This window comes from Pristiophorus japonicus, chromosome 6, assembly GCF_044704955.1.
Source record: "Pristiophorus japonicus isolate sPriJap1 chromosome 6, sPriJap1.hap1, whole genome shotgun sequence".
NCBI lineage: Eukaryota > Metazoa > Chordata > Chondrichthyes > Pristiophoridae > Pristiophorus > Pristiophorus japonicus.
Window position 1 is genome coordinate 66,080,871 of NC_091982.1, and position 18,598 is coordinate 66,099,468.

An 18,598-nucleotide genomic window follows, 5' to 3' on the forward strand; every position below is an offset into this window, starting at 1 on the left:
TTCTCATTACACATCACCCTGTCTAGGATGGCCAGCCCTCTAGTTGGTTCCTTGAGATATTGGTCTAGAAAATCATCCCTAATACACCCAGGAAATCATCCTCCACCATATTACTACCAGTTTTGTCACCCCAATCTATATGTAGATTAAAGTGACCCATGATAACTGCTGTACCTTTATTGTACGCATCCCTAATTTCTTGTTTGATGCTGTCCCCAAACTCACTATTACTGTTTGGTGGTCTGTACACAACTCCCACTAGTGTTTTCTGCCCTTTGGTCTTCTGCAGCTCCACCCATACAGATTCCATATCATCCAAGCTAATGTCCTTCCTTACTATTGCGTTAATTTCCTCTTTAACCAGCAATGCTACCCCGCATGGTAATGGAGGAGAAAGAGATAAAGAGGCGAAGAGGGTTAAGGAGGGAATTCCAAAGCTTAGGACCTAGGCAGTTGACATTGTCATTAAACCCAAATGGATAATGGCTATCGCTTTTTGGCTGATACAAGTGTCCTGGCCAATATTTATCCTTCCGTCAACATCACTAAAACAGATGGTCTGCTCATTATCACATTGCTGTTTGTGGGAGCTTGCTGTATGCAGAATCGACTGCTGTGTTTCCTACATTGCAACAGTGACTACACTTCAAAAAGTACTTCATTGTCTGTAAAGCGCTTTGGGACGTCCAGGGTTCATGAAAGGCGCTATATAAATGCAAGTTATTTCTTTCTTACTACATCTTCACCTTGAAGGTGCCAATTTGATCCCATTTCCCAACTTCCCATACTCTTTATGTGCTCTCTCAGGTGGATGCAAAAGATCCCTATTCGAAGAAGTGGGGGAGGAGTTATTCCTCGTGTCCTGGGGCCAACATGCATCCCTCATGCATTAATGATTTAGACGAGGGGATTAAATGTAGTATCTCCAAATTTGCAGATGACACTAAGTTGGGTGGCAGTGTGAGCTGCGAGGAGGATGCTATGAGGTTGCAGAGTGACTTGGATAGGTTAGGTGAGTGGGCAAATGCATGGCAGATGAAGTATAATGTGGATAAATGTGAGGTTATCCACTTTGTTGGTAAAAACAGAGAGAAAGACTATTATCTGAATGGTGACAGATTAGGAAAAGGGGAGGTGCAAAGAGACCTGGGTGTCATGGTACATCAGTCATTGAAGGTTGGCATGCAGGTACAGCAGGCGGTTAAGAAAGCAAATGGCATGTTGGCCTTCATAGCGAGGGGATTTGAGTACAGGGGCAGGAAAGTGTTACTACAGTTGTACAGGGCCTTGGTGAGGCCACACCTGGAGTATTGTGTACAGTTTTGGTCTCCTAACTTGAGGAAGGACATTCCTGCTATTGAGGGAGTGCAGCGAAGGTTCACCAGACTGATTCCCGGGATGGCGGGACTGACCTATCAAGAAAGACTGGATCAACTGGGCTTGTATTCACTGGAGTTCAGAAGAATGAGAGGGGATCTCATAGAAACTTTTAAAATTCTGACGGGTTTAGACAGGTTAGATGCAGGAAGAATGTTCCCAATGTTGGGGAAGTCCAGAACCAGGAGTGGTCACAGTCTAAGGATAAGGGGTAAGCCATTTAGGATCGAGATGAGGAGAAACGTCTTCACCCAGAGAGTGGTGAACCTGTGGAATTCTCTACCACAGAAGGTTGTTGAGGCCAATTCACTAAATATATTCAAAAAGGAGTTTGATGTAGTCCTTATTACTAGGGGGATCAAGGGGTATGGCGAGAAAGCAGGAATGGGGTACTGAAGTTGCATGTTCAGCCATGAACTCATTGAATGGCCTACTCCTGCACCTATTTTCTATGTTTCTATGTTTCTATGTTTCAACCAACATCACATTGCAGTTTGTGGGAGCTTGCTGTGCGCAAATTGGCTGCCCCATTTCCTACATTGCAACAGTGACTACACTCCAAAAAGTACTTTATTGGCTGAAAAGCACTTTGGGACATCCTGAGATGATGAAATACGCTGTAGGCCATACCTGCCAAGGGCATTGCCCCTTCTGACATTCTTGGCCACCCACTATTCTGGTATTATCGGCTGCAGATTCTTTGATGAAGGTGTAGTTATAGGCTCCTGTGGCATTACTGATATTGTCAGCAAGAGTCGTGTTAGTGCTATGGGAATTGCCTGTAACATTATACAGATGCGAGCTGGCTTCAGAGTCCGGCATTGAATGGGTATCTAGCGATCGCACTGCATTGATGTCTGCGATTCTTCCACATGGGTGCTCAGCTGTCAAAAAAAGGAAAGAAATTAATAACCAAATGATGCCCGACTTTCTCGGTATGTCAGTGCCTGCCCTCCAATTTTCTTTTAAGCTCCGGTCTACTTTGCATTACCTGCTACCTCCTCTCCACTTGTGACATGGTCTCAGAGCGGGCAAATATCCTGGAACACCCACCAGCTCCCAACCTCTTCCCCCTCCCTTCAGCAGCTTCCTCAAGACTTATCCATTTTGACCACGTATTTGAACATCTCTCTAACTTTTTTATTGAATTTATCCATTCACGGGATGTGGGCATCGCCAGCAAGGCCGGCATTTATTGCCCATCCCTAATTGCCCCTTGAGAAGGTGGTGGTGAGCCGCCTTCTTGAACCGCTGCAGTCCGTGTGGTGAAGGTGCTCCCACAGTGCTGTTAGGGAGGGAGTTCCAGGATTTTGACCCAGCGACAATGAAAGAATGGCCGATATATTTCCAAGTCAGGATGGTGTGTGACTTGGAGGGGAACGTGGAGGTGGTGGTGTTCCCATGCGCCTGCTGCCCTTGTCCTTGTAGATGGTAGAGGTCGCAGGTTTTAAACTGCTACAACTGTACAGGGCGAAGGTGAGGCCACACCTGGAGTACTGCGTACAATTTTGGTCTCTTTATTTAAGGAAAGATATACTTGCATTGGAGGCAGTTCAGAGAAGGTTCAGTAGGTTGATTCCTGAAATGAGGGGGTTGACTTATGAAGAAATGTTGAACAGGTTGGGCCTATACTCATTGGAGGTTAGAAGAATGAGAGGTGCTTATTGAAACATATAAGATACTTAGGGGCTCAACAAGGTGGATGCAGAGAGGATGTTTCCACTCGTGAGGAATCTAGAAGTAGGGGGTATAGTTTACGAATAAGGAGTCGCTCATTTAAAACTGAGATGAGGAGGAATTTCTTCTTTCAGAGGAAAGGAGTACTGAGGGAATGATCAGCCATGATCGTATTGAATGGTGGTGCAGGCTTGAAGGGCAAAATGGCCTACTCCTGCACCTATGTTCTATGTTTCTACGTAAATCTATGGAATTCGCTGCCCCAGAGAGCTGTGGAGGCTGAGTCATTGAATATATTTAAGGCGGAGATAGACAGAATTTTGAGCGACAAGGGAGCAAAGGGTTTTGGGGAGCAGGCGGGGAAATGGAGCTGAGTCCATGATCAGATCAGCCATGATCTTATTGAATGGCGGAGCAGACACGAGGGGCCAAATGGCCGACTCATGGTCCTATTTCTTATGGACCTTATAGCACGTTTGGCGAGTTGGTCTTACCGCAGGTAAAGAGTATACAGCCAGATAGTGAATGGAAGACCAACAGGAAGAGCAGTGCAAGGAAGGTAGTGCAGGGGTCTCCTGTGGTCATCCCCCTGCAAAACAGATACACCGCTTTGAGAACTGCTGAGGGGGATGACTTATCAGGGGAGAACAACGGCAGCCAAGTTCATGGCACCGTGGCTGGCTCTGCTGCACAGGAGGGCAGGAAAAAGAGTGGGAGAGTGATAGTGATAGGGGATTCGATTGTAAGGGGAATAGATAGGCGGTCCTGCAGCCGCAAACGAGACTCCGGGATGGTATGTTGCCTCCCTGGTGCAAGGGTCAAGGATGTCTCGGAGCGGGTGCAGGACATTCTGAAAAGGGAGGGTGAACAGCCAGTTGTCGTGGTGCATATAGGGACCAAAGATATAGGTAAAAAACGGGATGATGTCCTACGAGACGAATTTAGGGAGCTAGGAGTTAAATTAAAAAGTAGGACCTCAAAAGTGGTAATCTCAGGATTGCTACCAGTGCCACGTGCTAGTCAGAGTAGGAATCGCAGGATAGCTCAGATGAATATGTGGCTTGAGGAAGGGAGGGATTCAAATTCCTGGGGCATTGGAACCGGTTCTGGGGGAGGTGGGACCAGTACAAACCGGACGGTCTGCACCTGGGCAGGACTGGAACCAATGTCCTAGGGGGACTGTTTGCCTGTGCTGTTGGGGAGGAGTTAAACTAATATAGCAGGAGGATGGGAACCTATGCAGGGAGACAGAGGGAAATAAAATAGAGGCAGATGCAAAAGAAAGAAAGGAGAATAGTAAAAGAGAAACCCAAGGCAAAAAACAAAAAGGGCCGCATTACAGCAAAATTCTAAAGGGGCAAAGTGTGTTAAAAAGACAAGCCCGAAGGCTCTGTGCCTCAATGCGAGGAGTATTCGGAATAAGGTGGACGAATTAACTGCGCAGATAGCAGTTAACGGATATGATGTGACTGACATCACGGAGACATGGCTCCAGGGTGATCAAGGTTGGGAACTCAACATCCAAGGGTATTCAGCATTTAGGAATGATTGACAGAAAGGAAAAGGAGGCGGGGTGGCGTTGCTGGTTAAAGATGAAATCAATGCAATTGTAAGAAAGGACATTAGCTTGGATGAAAACATCTAGTGGGAGTTGTGTACAGGCCACCAAATAATAGTAGCGAGGTTGGGAACAGCATCAAACAAGAAATAAGGGAGGTGTGCAATAAAGGTACGGCAGTAATCATGGGTAACTTTAATCTACATATTGATTGGACTAACCTAACTGGTCGCAATGCGGTGGAGGAGGATTTCCTGGAGTGTATTAGGGATGTTTTTTTAGACCAATATGTCGAGGAACCCACCAGAGAGCTGGCCATCCTAGACTGGGTGATGTGTAATGAGAAAGGACTAATTAGCAATCTTGTTGTGCGAGGCCCCTTGGGGAAGAGTGACCATAATATGGAAGAATTCCTTATTAAGATGCAGAGTGACACAGTTAATTCGGAACTAGGGTCCTGAACTTAAGGAAAGGTAACTTCGATGGTATGAAGCGTGAATTGGCGAGAATAGACTGGCAAAGGATACTTAAAGGGTTGACAGTGGATAAGCAATGACAAACATTTAAAGATTACATGGATGAACTTCAGCAATTGTACATCCCTGTCTGGAGTAAAAATAAAATGGGGAAGGTGGCTCAACCATGGCTAACAAGGAAAATTAAGGATAGTGTTAAAGCCAAGGAAGAGACATATAAATTGGCTAAAAAAAGCAACAAACCTGAGGACTGGGAGAAATTTAGAATTCAACAGAGGAGGACTAAGGGTTTAATTAAGAGGGGGAATATAGAGTCCGAGAGGAGGCTAGCAGGCAACATAAAAACTGACTGCAAAAGCTTCTATAAATATGTGAAGAGAAAAAGATTAGTGAAGACAAACGTAGGTCCCTTGCAGTCGGATTCATGTTAATTTATAATGGGGAACAAAGAAATGGCAGACCAATTGAACAAATACTTCGGTTCTGTCTTCACGAAGGAAGACACAAATAATCTTCCAAATGTACTAGGGGACAGTGGGTCGAGTGAGAAGGAGGAACTGAAGAATATCCTTATTAGGCGGGAAATTGAGTTAGGGAAATCCCCAGGGCCTGATAGTCTGCATCCCAGAGTACTTAAGGATGTGGCCCTAGAAATAGTGGATGCATTGGTGATCATTTTCCAACAGTCTATCGACTCTGGATCAGTTCCTGTGGACTGGAGGGTAGCTAATTTAACACCACTTTTTTAAAAAGGAGAGAGAGAGAAAATGGGCAATTATAGACTGGTTAGCCTGAGATCAGTAGTGGGGAAAATGTTGGAATCAATCATTAAGGATGAAATAGCAGTGCATTTGGAAAGCAGTGACAGGATTGGACCAAGTCAGCATGGATTTATGAAAGGGAAATCATGCTTGACGAATCTTCTGGAATTTTTTGAGGATGTAACTAGCAGGGTGGACAAGGGAGAATCAGTGGATATGGTGTATTTGGACTTTCAAAAGGCTTTTGATATGGTCCCGCACAAGAGATTGGTGTGCAAAATCAAAGCACATGGTACTGGGGGTAATGTACTGATGTGGATAGAGATCTGGTTGGCAGTGAGGAAGCAGAAAGTCGAGATAAACATGTCCTTTTCAGAATGGCAGGCAGTGACTAGTGGTGTGCCGCAGGGCTTAGTGCCTAGACCCCAGCTCTTTACAATATACATTAACGATTTAGATGAAGAAATTGAGTGTAATATCTCCAGTTTGCAGATGACACTAAACTGGGTGGCGGTGAGAGCTGTGAGGAGGACGCTAAGAGGCTGCAGGGTGACTTGGATAGGTTAGGTGAGTGGGCAAATGCATGGCAGATGCAGTATAATGTGGATAACTGTGAGGTTATCTATTTTGGGGGCAAAAACACGAAGGCAGAATATTATCTGAATGGTGGCAGATTAGGAAAAGGGGAGGTGCAATGAGACCTGGGTGTCATGGTTCATCAGTCACTGAAAGTGAGCATGCAGATACAGCAGGCGGTAAAGAATGCAAATGGTATGTTGGCCTTCATAGCTAGGGGATTTGAGTATAGGAGCAGGGAGGCCTTACTGCAATTGTACAGGGCCTTAGTGAGGCTCACCTGGAATATTGTGTTGAGTTTTGGTCTCCTAAACCGAGGAAGGACGTTCTTGCCATTGAGGGAGTGCAGCGAAGGTTCACCAGACTTATTGCAGGGATGGCTAGAATGTCATATGAGGAGAGACTGGATCAACTAGGCCTTTATTCACTGGAGTTTAGAAGGATGAGAGGGGATCTCATAGAAACGTATAAGATACTGACGGGACTGGACAGGTTAGATGCTGGAAGAATGTTCCCGATGTTGGTGAAGTCCAGAACCAGGGGACATAGTCTACGGATAAGGGGTAAGCCATTTAGGACTGAGATGAGGAGAAACTTCTTCACTCAGAGAGTTGTTAACCTGTGGAATTCCCTACCGCAGAGAGTTGTTAATGCCAGTTCATTGGATATATTAAAGAGGGAGTTAGATATGTCCCTGACGGCAAAGGGATCAAGGGATATGGAGAGAAAGCAGGAAAGGGGTACTAAAGGAATGATCAGCCATGATCTTATTGAATGGCGGTGCAGGCTCGAAGGGCCGAATGGCCTACTCCTGCACCTATCTTCTACGTTTCTATGACCTTTGGGTAGGAAACATACTGATCAAGAACGTTCTTGTGAAAACACCAGAAATTTTCCCCCTCTCTGCCCTTCACTCTATTACGATTATTGTGTTCCTAACACAGATGAGACTGCACACAGGGAGGTTAAAGTAACAGTGACCTCAGTCTTTATTAAGACACTCCAGAGTGAGGAACAGGCCTTAGGAGCTGGCTTATATACAGTGCTCCCAAGGGATGCTGGGATCCCTTGGGACTTCAGGAGATGTGCTCCCTGGTGGCGGAACATGGGAGTGCATGTTTTACAGATAGACAACATCACTCCCCCCCCCCAAAGTCAAAGTGAAAACTATTTACAATGTTAGGTGGTCGGGAGCCTTTCTTTCCCTGGTGGGCCGTCTCGGTACAAGTGTCTGTTCTGGTGTGTTGGCTGTGCCCTCGCTGGGCTGGCGTGTTGTTCGCCCTACAGGGCTGTTGGGTGAGCCTGGCCTTGCTGAGCTGTTGGGCGTGATGGGTTTGATTTCCTGGTCCGGGGTGGTGTCGTTGATCCTTTGGGTGTGTGTTGTGGGCTCGAAAAAGGTGGTATCTGCTGTGGGTTGTTCAGGACAGTCTGTGAACCGCAGCCTCTTTTGGTTCAGGTTCTTTCTGCAAATTTGTCCATTTTCTAACTGCAAACACCCTATTCCCTTCTTTAGCTATCACCGTGCCCGCATTCCACTTGGGACCATGTCCATAGTTTAGCACATACACAGGGTCATTCAGATCAATTTCCCGTGACACATTGACGTGACCATCGTTTACATTTTGTTGCTGCCGCCTGCTCTCTACCTGGTCATGCAGGTTGGGGTGAACCAGTGAGAGTCTGGTTTTAAGTGTCCTTTTGATGAGTAGCTCAGCCGGGGGCACCCCTGTGAGCGAGTGGGGTCTCGTGCGGTAGCTGAGCAGTACTCGGGACAGGCGGGTTTGGAGTGAGCCTTCTGTGACTCGTTTCAGGCTCTGTTTGATTGTTTGTACTGCCCGCTCTTCCTGCCCATTGGAGGCTGGTTTGAACGGGGCCGAGGTGACATGTTTGATCCCATTGCGGGTCATGAATTCTTTAAATTCGGCACTGGTGAAACATAGCCCGTTGTCACTGACCAGTATGTCAGGCAGGCCGTAGGTGGCAAACATGGCCCTCAGGCTTTCAATGGTGGCAGTGGCAGTGCTTCGCGACAATATTTCACATTCAATCCATTTTGAAAAAGCATCCACCACCACCAGGAACATTTTACCAAGAAACGGGCCCACATAGTCGACATGGATCCTTGACCATGGTCTGGAGGGCCAGGAGCACAAACTTAGTGGTGCCTCTCTGGGCGCGTTGCTCAACTGAGCACACACGTGCATTGCCGTACACAGGACTCTAAGTCAGAGTCGATACCGGGCCACCACACGTGGGATCTGGCTATCGCTTTCATCATTACTATACCCAGGTGTGTGCTGTGGAGATCCGAGATGAATGCCTCCCTGCCCTTTTTGGGTAGCACGACGTGGTTACCCCACAACAGGCAGTCTGCCTGAATGGACAGCTCGATCTTTCGCCACTGGAACGGCTTGATTAGCTCTTGCATTTCAACGGGGATGCTGGCCCAGCTCCCATGCAGTACACAGTTTTTTACTAGGGACAGCAGAGGATCTTGGCTGGTCCAAGTCCTAATCTGGCAGGCCGTGACAGGTGATTTATCATCTTCAAATGCTTCCATGATCATCAACAAGCTTGCAGGCTGCGCCATTTCCACCCCCGTGGTGGGCAATGGTAGCCGACTGAGAGCATCCACACAGTTCTCGGTGCCTGGCCTGTGGTGGATGGTATAGTTCTACGCTGATAGCGCGAGTGCCCACCTTTGTATGTGGGCTGAGGCATTAGTATTTATCCTCTTGTTTTTAGCGAACAGGGATATGAGGGACTTGTGATCGGTTTCCAGCTCAAATTTGAGGCCAAACAGGTACTGCTGCATTTTCTTTACTCTGAACACGCACGCTAATCCCTCTTTCTCAATCATGCTGTAGGCCCTCTAGGCCTTAAACAAGCTCCTGGAGGCATAGGCGACAGGTTGCAACTTCCCCGCAATGTTAGCTTGTTGTAATACACACCCGACTCCGTACAACGATGCATCACATGCTAGCACAAGTCTTTTACACGGATTATACAATACAAGCAGCTTGTTGGAGCATAAAATGTTTCTGGCTTTCTCAAAAGCAATTACTTGTTTTTTCCCCATTCCGAGGTCTCACCTTTACGCAATAGCACATGTAGGGGCTCTAAGAGGGTGCTTAACCCCGGTAGGAAGTTACCAAAATAGTTGAGTCCCAGGAACGACCGCAGCTTCGTGACATTCTGTGGCCTGGGCGCGTTCCTGATAGCTTCTGTCTTGCGTCTGTTGGCCGAATGCCGTTCGCCACGATCTTTCCCGCCAAAATCTCCACTTCTGTTGCTTTGAAGATGCATTATGACCTCTTCAGCTGCAGCCCTACGCGATCCAGTCGCTGGAGGACCTCCTCCAGGTTTTATAGGTGCTCGACGGTGTCCCGACCCATGACCAATATGTCGTCCTGAAAAACCACCGTACATGGTACCGACTTGAGTAGGCTCTCCATGTTTCTCTGGAAGATCGCTGCAGCCGACTGAATTCCAAACGGGCATCTGCTGTAGATGAACAGTCCCTTGTGCGTGTTGATGCAGGTGAGGCCCTTCGAAGACTCCTCCAGCTCCTGCGTCATGTAGGCCGAAATCAGGTCGAGCTTGGTGAACGTCTTGCCTCCTGCCAGCGTCGCAAATAGGTCGTCTGCCTTAGGTAGCGGGTATTGGTCCTGTAGCGAGAAACAATTAATAGTTACTTTATAATTGCCGCAAATCCTGACCGTGCCATCACTTTTGAGTACTGGAACAATCGGGCTGGCCCACTCGCTGAATTCCACTGGGGAGATGATGCCCTCGTGTTGCAGCCTGTCCAGCTCAATTTCCACTCTCTCCCTCATCATGTGAGGTACTGCTCGTGCCTTGTGGTGAATGGGCCATGCCTCTGGGACCAAGTGGATCTGCACCTTCGCCCCCGGAAAAGTTTCCAATGCCTGGCTCAAAAAGGGAAGGAAGTTTGTTAAGAACCTGGGTACATGAGGCCTCATCGACATGTGATCGTGCTCAGATGTCATCCCAGTTCCAGCGGATTTTCCCAGCCAGATCCTTCCAAGCAGTGTGGGGCCATCGCCCGGGACAATCCAGAGTGGCAGTTCATGCACCGTGCCCTCGTAGGTGACCTTGACCATGGCGCTGCCCAGGACAGTGATAAGCTCTTTGGTGTACGCTCTCAGTTTCGTGTCGATGGGGCTCAGGACTGGTCCGAGTGCCTTATTGCACCACAGTCTCTCAAACATCTTTTTACTCATGATGGATTAGCTAGCGCCAGTGTCCAGTTCCATGGCTATGGGTAAGCCATTCAATTTTACATTTAGCATTATAGGTGGACATTTTGTCGAAAATGTGTGCACCCCGTATACTTCAGCATCTGCCTCCTCTCTCTGAGGCTCGAGATTGCTTTGATCCATCATGGACCGATCTTCCTCTGCCACGTGGCGGTTAGCAGGTTTTGCAAGCTCGTTGGAGGTGCCCCGTTGTTCCACAGCTCTTGCTAACATACCCTTTGAAGCAGCATGAATAGGCTGATTGGAAGCCTCCACAACGCCAACAAGGTGTGAATTGCCTTAAATTCATCCTTTGTTGGGGACTCTGAGTCATCTGGGTCACCTGAGGCCTGCTGGCAGTTGCAGACTCATGGTTTCTGCCCTGTACATTTCTGCTCACAAACACAGTTCCAGTTAATTTTTGAACATTGCTAGCACTTGTGTGCTGAGAGATTTGTTTGGTGTTATCACTGGTGGACATAAACGCCTGTGCTATCGCAATGGCCTTACTGAGGGTCGGTGTCTCTACAGTCAAAGGTTTTCGTAGGATGGTCTCATGGCCAATGCCCAGTACAAAAAAGTCTCTGAGCATTTGCTCCAGGTAGCCATCAAACTCACATTGTCCTGCAAGTCGCCTTAGCTCGGCGACGTAGCTCGCCACTTCCTGACCTTCAGATCGCTGGCATGTGTAGAACTGATACCTCGCCATCAGCATGCTCTCCCTTGGGTTAAGATACTCCTGAACCAGTGTACACAGCTCCTCATACGACTTATCTGTGGGTTTCACCGGAGCCAGAAGATTCTTCATGAGGCTGTAGGTCGCTGCCCCACAGACCGTGAGGAAGATCGCTCTCCTTTTTGCAGCGCTTCCTTCTCCGTCCAGCTCGTTGGCTACCAAGTACTGGTCTAACCGTTCGACATAGGCTTCCCAGTCCTCACCCTCCGAGAACTTCTCCAGGATGCCCACAGTTTGCTCCATCTTTGCGTTGGATTCGTATACTCGTCGCCAGTTATTGTGTTCCTAACACATATGAGACTGCACACAGGGAGGTTGACGTAACAGTGACCTCAGTCTTTATTAAGACACTACAGAGTGAGGAACAGGCTTTAGGGGCTGGATTATATACAGTGCACCCAAGGGATGCTGGGATCCCTTGGGACTTCAGGGAATACGCTCCCTGGTGGCGGAACATAGGAGTGCATGCTTTACGGATAAACAACAACGATCCCAGTCTATATTAGGAAAATTGAAGACCCCCATTATCATTATCTATAGTTCTTGCACCTCTCTGTAATTTCCCTTCAAATGTCCTCCTTTATATCCTTCCCACTGGTTGGCGGCCGATATAATACACCTGGTAGTGTAATGGCATCTCTATTTTTCTCAACTCTAACCAAATAGATTCTGTCCTTGACCCCTCCAGGACATCCTCTCTCTCCAGCACTGTAACATTCTCCTTAATCAATACTGCCATCCCACCTCCTTCTTTTCGTTCCCTATCTTTCCTGAACACCTTATATCCCGGCAAATTTAGTACCCAATCCTGCACTTTTTTGAGCCAGGTTTCCGTTATCACCACAGCATCATATTCCCATGTGGTTATTTGTGCCTGCAGCTCACCAACCTTGTTTACCAGGGGATTGATGAGGTAGATGTTTTGACTTGTGCGGGAGACCAAAACTAGGGGCCACAAATATCAGATAGTCAGTAATAAATCCAACAGGGAATTCAGGAGACACTTCTTTACCCAGAGAGCGGTGAGAATGTGGAACTCGCTGCCACAGGGAGTGGTTGAGGTGAATAGTATTGATGCATTTAAGGGGAAGCTGGATAAACACATGACGGAGAAAGGAATAGAAGGATATGGTGAAGGGGTGAGATGGAGAGGGGTGGGAGGAGGCTGGTGTGGAGCATAAACACCGGCATGGACCTGTTGGGCCGAATGGTCTTGGTCTTTATTGCAAAGGGGATGGAGTATAAAAGCAGGGAAGTCTTGCTATAGCTATATAAGGTATTGGTGAGGTCACACCTGGAATACTGCGTGTAGTTTTGATTTGCATAGTTACGAAAGGATATACTTGCTTTGGAGGCAGTTCAGAGAAGGTTCACTAGGTTGATTCCGGGGATGGGGGTGTTGACTTATGAGGAAAGATTGAGTAGGTTGGGCCTCTACTCATTGGAATTCAGAAGAATGAGAGATGATCTTATCGAAACATATAAGATTATGAGGGGGCTTGACAAGATGGATGCAGAGAGGATGTTTCCACTGATGGGGGAGACTAGAACTAGGGGGCATGATCTTAGAATAAGGGGCCGCCCATTTAAAACTGATATGAGGAGAAATTTCTTCTCTCAGAGGGTTGTAAATCTGTGGAATTCGTTGCCTCAGAGAGCTGTGGAGGCTGGGACATTGAATAAATTTAAGACAGAAGTAGACAGTTTCTTGAATGATAAGGGATAAGGGGTTATGGGGAGCAGGCGGGAAAGTGGAGCTGAGTCCATGATCAGATCAGCCATGGTCTTATTGAATGGCGGAGCAGGCTCGAGGGGCCGAATGGCCTACTCCTGCTCCTATTTCTTATATTTTTATGTTCTTATGAATGGCCTGTTTCTGCGCTGCAGACTCGATGTAACTCAATGTCGAACATTGTGACATAGCAGACTTTCTTGAAAAGTGTAACGTAGCAAATAACATGGCCTTTACCTGCAGGGATACAGGAATTTAGATCAGCAGCGAGTTTGTAAGTCGGCGCGCACAAACACTTCACTCCACTTGTTGTGTCGGTTTTGCAGAAATGATGGCAATTGCCGTTATCTAAACTGCACAATTTCAATGGTTCTGCAGGGGTACAAAGATATTCAGCAATTAACAGCCACGATGGAACGTGTTAAGGTGCTAATATTTTAGAACTTCACTTTTCAAAATAATCACTTTTATCTTTTCAATATAACAAAATATTTGAAGCATTTCACTGGCAATGAGGGCCAAGCTGCAAGGGCTGTAGTGATTATGGGGTCAAGTTTCGGCCTGAGTTGCTCCTATTATTTTGGAGCAACTGGTTTAGAATGGAGTATCTTAGAAATTGCAATTCTCGGCCTTTAGTTTGCTCCAGTTCTAGAGAGTTGGAACAGTTTCATTTTGGAACAGATTTTTTTTTTCAAAAGGGGGCGTGTCCAGCCACTTACGCCTGTTTTGCAAGTTTAGGCAGCGAAAACTTACTCCAAACTAACTTAGAATGGAGTAAGTGTAGATTTTTGTACGCTCAGAAAAACCTTGCCTACACTTAGAAATCAGGCATAGGGAACGAGAGATGGGGGGGTGGGGGGAGAGGGAAACTTACAAACATTAAACATTTCACTTTTACAAATAAAGAGCCATCATCAATAATAAATGATAAATAAGTCAATAAATCAACCAATAAATCACTCAAAAAAATTAAAAAATAAAAAATAAAAAAAATAATTTAAAAATCAATAAATAAAAAATTAAGTTTCTACTCACCGACTTCAGCACCGGGAGCCCTCCAACAGTGTGCTGAGATGGCCCCACCCCCAGTGTCTCTCTCTCTCTGTCTGTGTGTCTCTCTCTCTCTGTGTCTGTCTGTCAGTGTCTCTCTCTGTCTGTCAGTGTCTCTGTGTTTCTGACAGCGAGAGGTGGGGGAAAGAGGGGGGGAGAGGGGGGGAGCGAGAGGGAGGGGGAGATGGGGGGGAGAGAGGGGGGTGGAAGAGGGGGAGAGAGGGTGGAGGAGAGAGGAGAGGGAGAGAGGTGGGGGTAGAGGAGAGGGAGGGGGAGAGGGAGGGAGGGAGAGAGGAGAGGGGGGAGGCTGAACGGGCCCGGCCGACGAGAAGCAGCCGGGCCGAAGACTTCGGGCAGGGCCTGCCTCCAGCAAGATGCCGAGCGGGCAGGCCCCACCGAAGACGTGGGGAGGGAGCGGACTGGACCTGAGGGGACAGGGGGAGCCGGAGCGGAGCGGGAGCTGGAGGGGGGTTGCGGGAGAGAGCAGGACCGGAAGCGGGAGCGGGAGCTGGGAGGGGGGAGCTGGAGCGGAGCGGGAGCTGGGGGAGGGGGGGGGTGCGGGAGAGAGCGGGAGCGGGAGCTGGGGGAGGCGGGAGAGAGCCAGAGGGAGCGGGAGCTGAATGGGGGGGGGAGCCGGAGCCAGGGCAGGAGCTGGAGGAGGGAGCTGCAGTCCAATCTTCACCGCCCCAGTGAGCCCATTCGGCCAGGGCTAGGGGCGGCGTGCTTCGGGCCCCTCCCACACAGTTTCGGGTGCCTGGAGCTACTGCACACGCGCACACACTGTAGCGCACATGTGTAGAGGTCCCGGCACTGTTTTCAGTGCAGGGACCTGGCTCCACCCCCCACGGCTTGTGCTGCGCTGTGCCAAGGGCCTAGATCAACCTGAGGGAGTGGAGAATACCGAGTTAAGTCCTCGGCGCGGTTTTGAGCGCGGAAATTAGGCGTATCTTGCGGGGCGACCCGAAACTTGACCCCTATGTTGTTGGGCTAATAATCCATGGAGCGTGAGTTCCAATCCCACCATGGCAGTTTTGAGAATTTGAATTCAGTTTATACAAAGAAATCTGACTCAGTAAAGGCGACCATGAAGCTGTCGGATTGTTATAAAACCCAACAGGTTCACTGATGTCGCTTTAGGGAAGGAAACTGCAATCCTTACCCAGTCTGGGTCTATGTGACCATCGTCCCACACCAAAGTGGTTCATTTTTCACTGCCCTTTGAAGTGGCCAAGTGAGCCATTCAGTCATACCGAGCAGCAAGAAGGCGGCCCACCACCATCTTCTCAAGGGCACACTCGGGATGGGCAATAAATGCCGGCCTGGCCAGGAACACCCACACCCCAACAAAGAACATTTTCAAAATCCCGTTTGTACGCAAACAAAATTTTGGAGAAATTATCGATTGGATTATCCTCCCACTTTCTATTTTATTCCAAATTTATGTTAAGTTGAAATATAGATCAGCCATGATCTAATTGAATGACGGAACAGGTTTTGGGGGCTGAATGGGCCTCCTCATCTGTGTAACAGGCTCGAGGGGCTGAATGGCCTCCTCCTGTTCCTGTGTAACAGGCTTGAGGGGCCAAATGGGTGTGTAACAGGCTCGAGGGGTTGAATGGGCCTCCTCCTGTTCCTGTGTAACAGGCTCGAGGGCTGAATGGGCCTCCTCCTGTTCCTGTGTAACAGGCTCGAGGGGCTGAGTGGGCCTCCTCCTGTTCCTGTGTAACAGACTTGAGGGGCTGAATGGTCTCCTCCTGTTCCTGTGTACAGGCTCGAGGGGCTGAATGGCCTCCTGTTCCTGTGTAACAGGCTCGAGGGGCTGAATGGCTCCTCCTGTTCCTGTGTAACAGGCTCACAGGGCTGAATGGCCTCCTCCTGTTCCTGTGTAACAGGCTCATGGGGCTGAATGGCCTCCTCCTGTTCCTCAAAATTCTTATGGCAGTTATTTATTATTTTACCAAAACCCGTCCTTCAATCTTTGTGAATCCCACCCTTTCCCAGTGACGCAGATACTTTGCTGGGACAGAAGTCTACACATGTCAGTCAACATTCAGCACTTTGCTGTTCTCTGGGAACATAGGAACACAGGTACAGGCGGAGGCCATTGAGCCCCTTGAGCCTGTTCCACTCACATGTGACTCTGGACAGTGAGTGTCAGCAGAATATTCAGACACAAGGGAGCACCATGTTACGTCTGATTAAACACTAGAGTTGGTGTGATAACGTAGTGACTGCTTTTACTTCAGGTTCTCTGGAACAGTCACTCTCGATAGAACTTCAGTATAAGAGGATACCTTGCAATGTGCTTAGGGCTCTCTAGTGATCAGCTAATGATATACAAGTACAATACACAGCACTTCACACAAGGACCCAATCAAATCCTCATCAGACATCCACACACGCACTTCGAGTGGAAGTTACTTAAATCAATAGGTCTGATTTTACGGTATGAATAATGGTCGGGCTAACAGCACCCACCGTTATCAGCATGGAAATCAGACAGCAACAGTAATTGATTGGACAAAGCAAATTGGCCAAGGTAGACTTTAGGAAGAGTTCATAGAGTGTATTTGGGATAGTTTCCTTGAACTGTATGTTGCAGAACCAACCAGGGAGCAGACTATCTTAGATCTGGTACTGTGTAATGAAACAGGATTAATAAATGATCTTGTAGTAAAGGATCCTCTAGGAATGAGTGATCATAACATGGTTGAATTTCAAATTCAATTGGAGGGTGAGAAGGTTAGATCTCAAACAGTCTCCTGAGCTTAAATAAAGGAGACTACAAAGGTATGAGGGCAGAGTTGGCTAAAGTGGACTGGGAAAATAGCTTAAAGTATGGGACGGTTGATGAGCAGTGGCAAATATTTAAGGAGATATTTAATAACTCTCAACAAAAATATATCCCAATGAGGAGGAAAAATTGTAAGAGAAGGGAGAACCATCCGTGGCTAACGAAGGAAATAAGGGATGGTGTCAAATTGAAAACAAGGGCATACAGAGTGGCCAAGACTAGTGGGAGGCCAGAGGATTGGAAAACTTTTAAAAGCCAGCAAAGAATAACTAAAAAAATAATAAAGAGAGGGAAGATAGATTATGAAAGTAAACTAGCACAAAATATAAAAACAGATAGTAAGAGTTTCTACAAGTACATAAAAAGAAAAAGAGTGACTAAAGTAAATGTTGGTCCCCTGGAGGATGAGACTGGAGAATTAATAATGGGGAACAGGGAAATGGCAGAAACGTTGAACAAATATTTTGTATCAGTCTTCAAGGTAGAGGAAACTAAAAACATCCCTTTGGGGGAAAATCAAGGGGCTATAGGGATGGAGGAACTTAATACAATCACTATCACTAAGGTAGTAGTACTCGGTAAAATAATGGGACTAAAGGCGGACAAGTCCCCTGGACCTGATGGCTTGCATCCTAGGGTCCTAAAAGAAGTGGCTGCAGAGATAGTGGATGCATTGATTGTAATTTACCAAAATTCCCTGGATTCTGGGGTGGTCCCAGCGGATTGGAAAATCACAAATGTAACGCCCCTATTTAAAAAAGGAGGCAGACAGAATATAAGAACATAAGAACATAAGAAATGGGAGCAGGAGTAGGCCATACGGCCCCTCGAGCCTGCCCCGCCATTCAATAAGATCACGGCTGATCTGATCATGGACTCAGCTCCACTTCCCTACCCACTCCCCCTAACCCCTTTTCCCCTTATCGTTTAAGAAACTGTCTATTTCTGTCTTAAATTTATTCAATGTCCCAGCTTCCACAGCTCTCTGAGGCAGCGAATTCCATAGATTTACAACCCTCTGACAGAAGAAATTTCTCCTCATCTCAGTTTTAAATAGGCGGACCCTTATTCTAAGATCATGCCCTCTAGTTCTAGTCTCCCCCATCAGTGGAAACATCCTCTCTGCATCCACCTTGTCAAGTCCCCTCATAACCTTATACGTTTCGATAAGATCACCTCTCAATCTTCTGAATTCCAATGAGTAGAGGCCCAACCTACTCAACCTTTCCTCATAAGTTAACCCCCTCATCTCTGGAATCAACCTAGTGAACCTTCTCTGAACTGCCTCCAATTCCTCGTCGCACAGCACTGCCCCCCAAACATCAAGATCCGCGGCGAGACCCTGGACAACATGAACCACTTCCCCTATCTCGGGAGTCTCCTATCAACAAGAGCAGGCATTGATGATGAGATCCTACACCGCCTCCAGTGTGCCAGTGCAGCCTTCGGCCATCTGAGGAAAAGAGTGTTTGAAGATCAGTCCCTCAAAACTGTCACCAAGCTCATGGTCTACAGGGCCGTAGTAATACCCGCCCTCCTGTATGGCTCAGAGACGTGGACCATGTACAGTAGACACCTCAAGTTTCTGGAGAAATACCACCA

At 47.5% G+C, this 18,598-nt stretch overlaps 1 protein-coding gene across 1 annotated transcript in view; it reads right to left on the reverse strand.

Annotated features, from left to right (window-relative positions):
• f9a (coagulation factor IXa) overlaps positions 1-18,598 on the reverse strand; it is an 86,246-nt gene that overhangs the window by 43,953 nt on the left and 23,695 nt on the right. Inside the window, exons 5-6 of the mRNA XM_070883965.1 lie at positions 13,390-13,524; positions 2,008-2,261 (exon numbers count right to left, since the gene is read on the reverse strand). Of these exons, the coding sequence (XP_070740066.1) occupies positions 2,008-2,261; positions 13,390-13,524 (389 nt within the window). The remainder of the gene's footprint in view (positions 1-2,007; positions 2,262-13,389; positions 13,525-18,598) is intronic.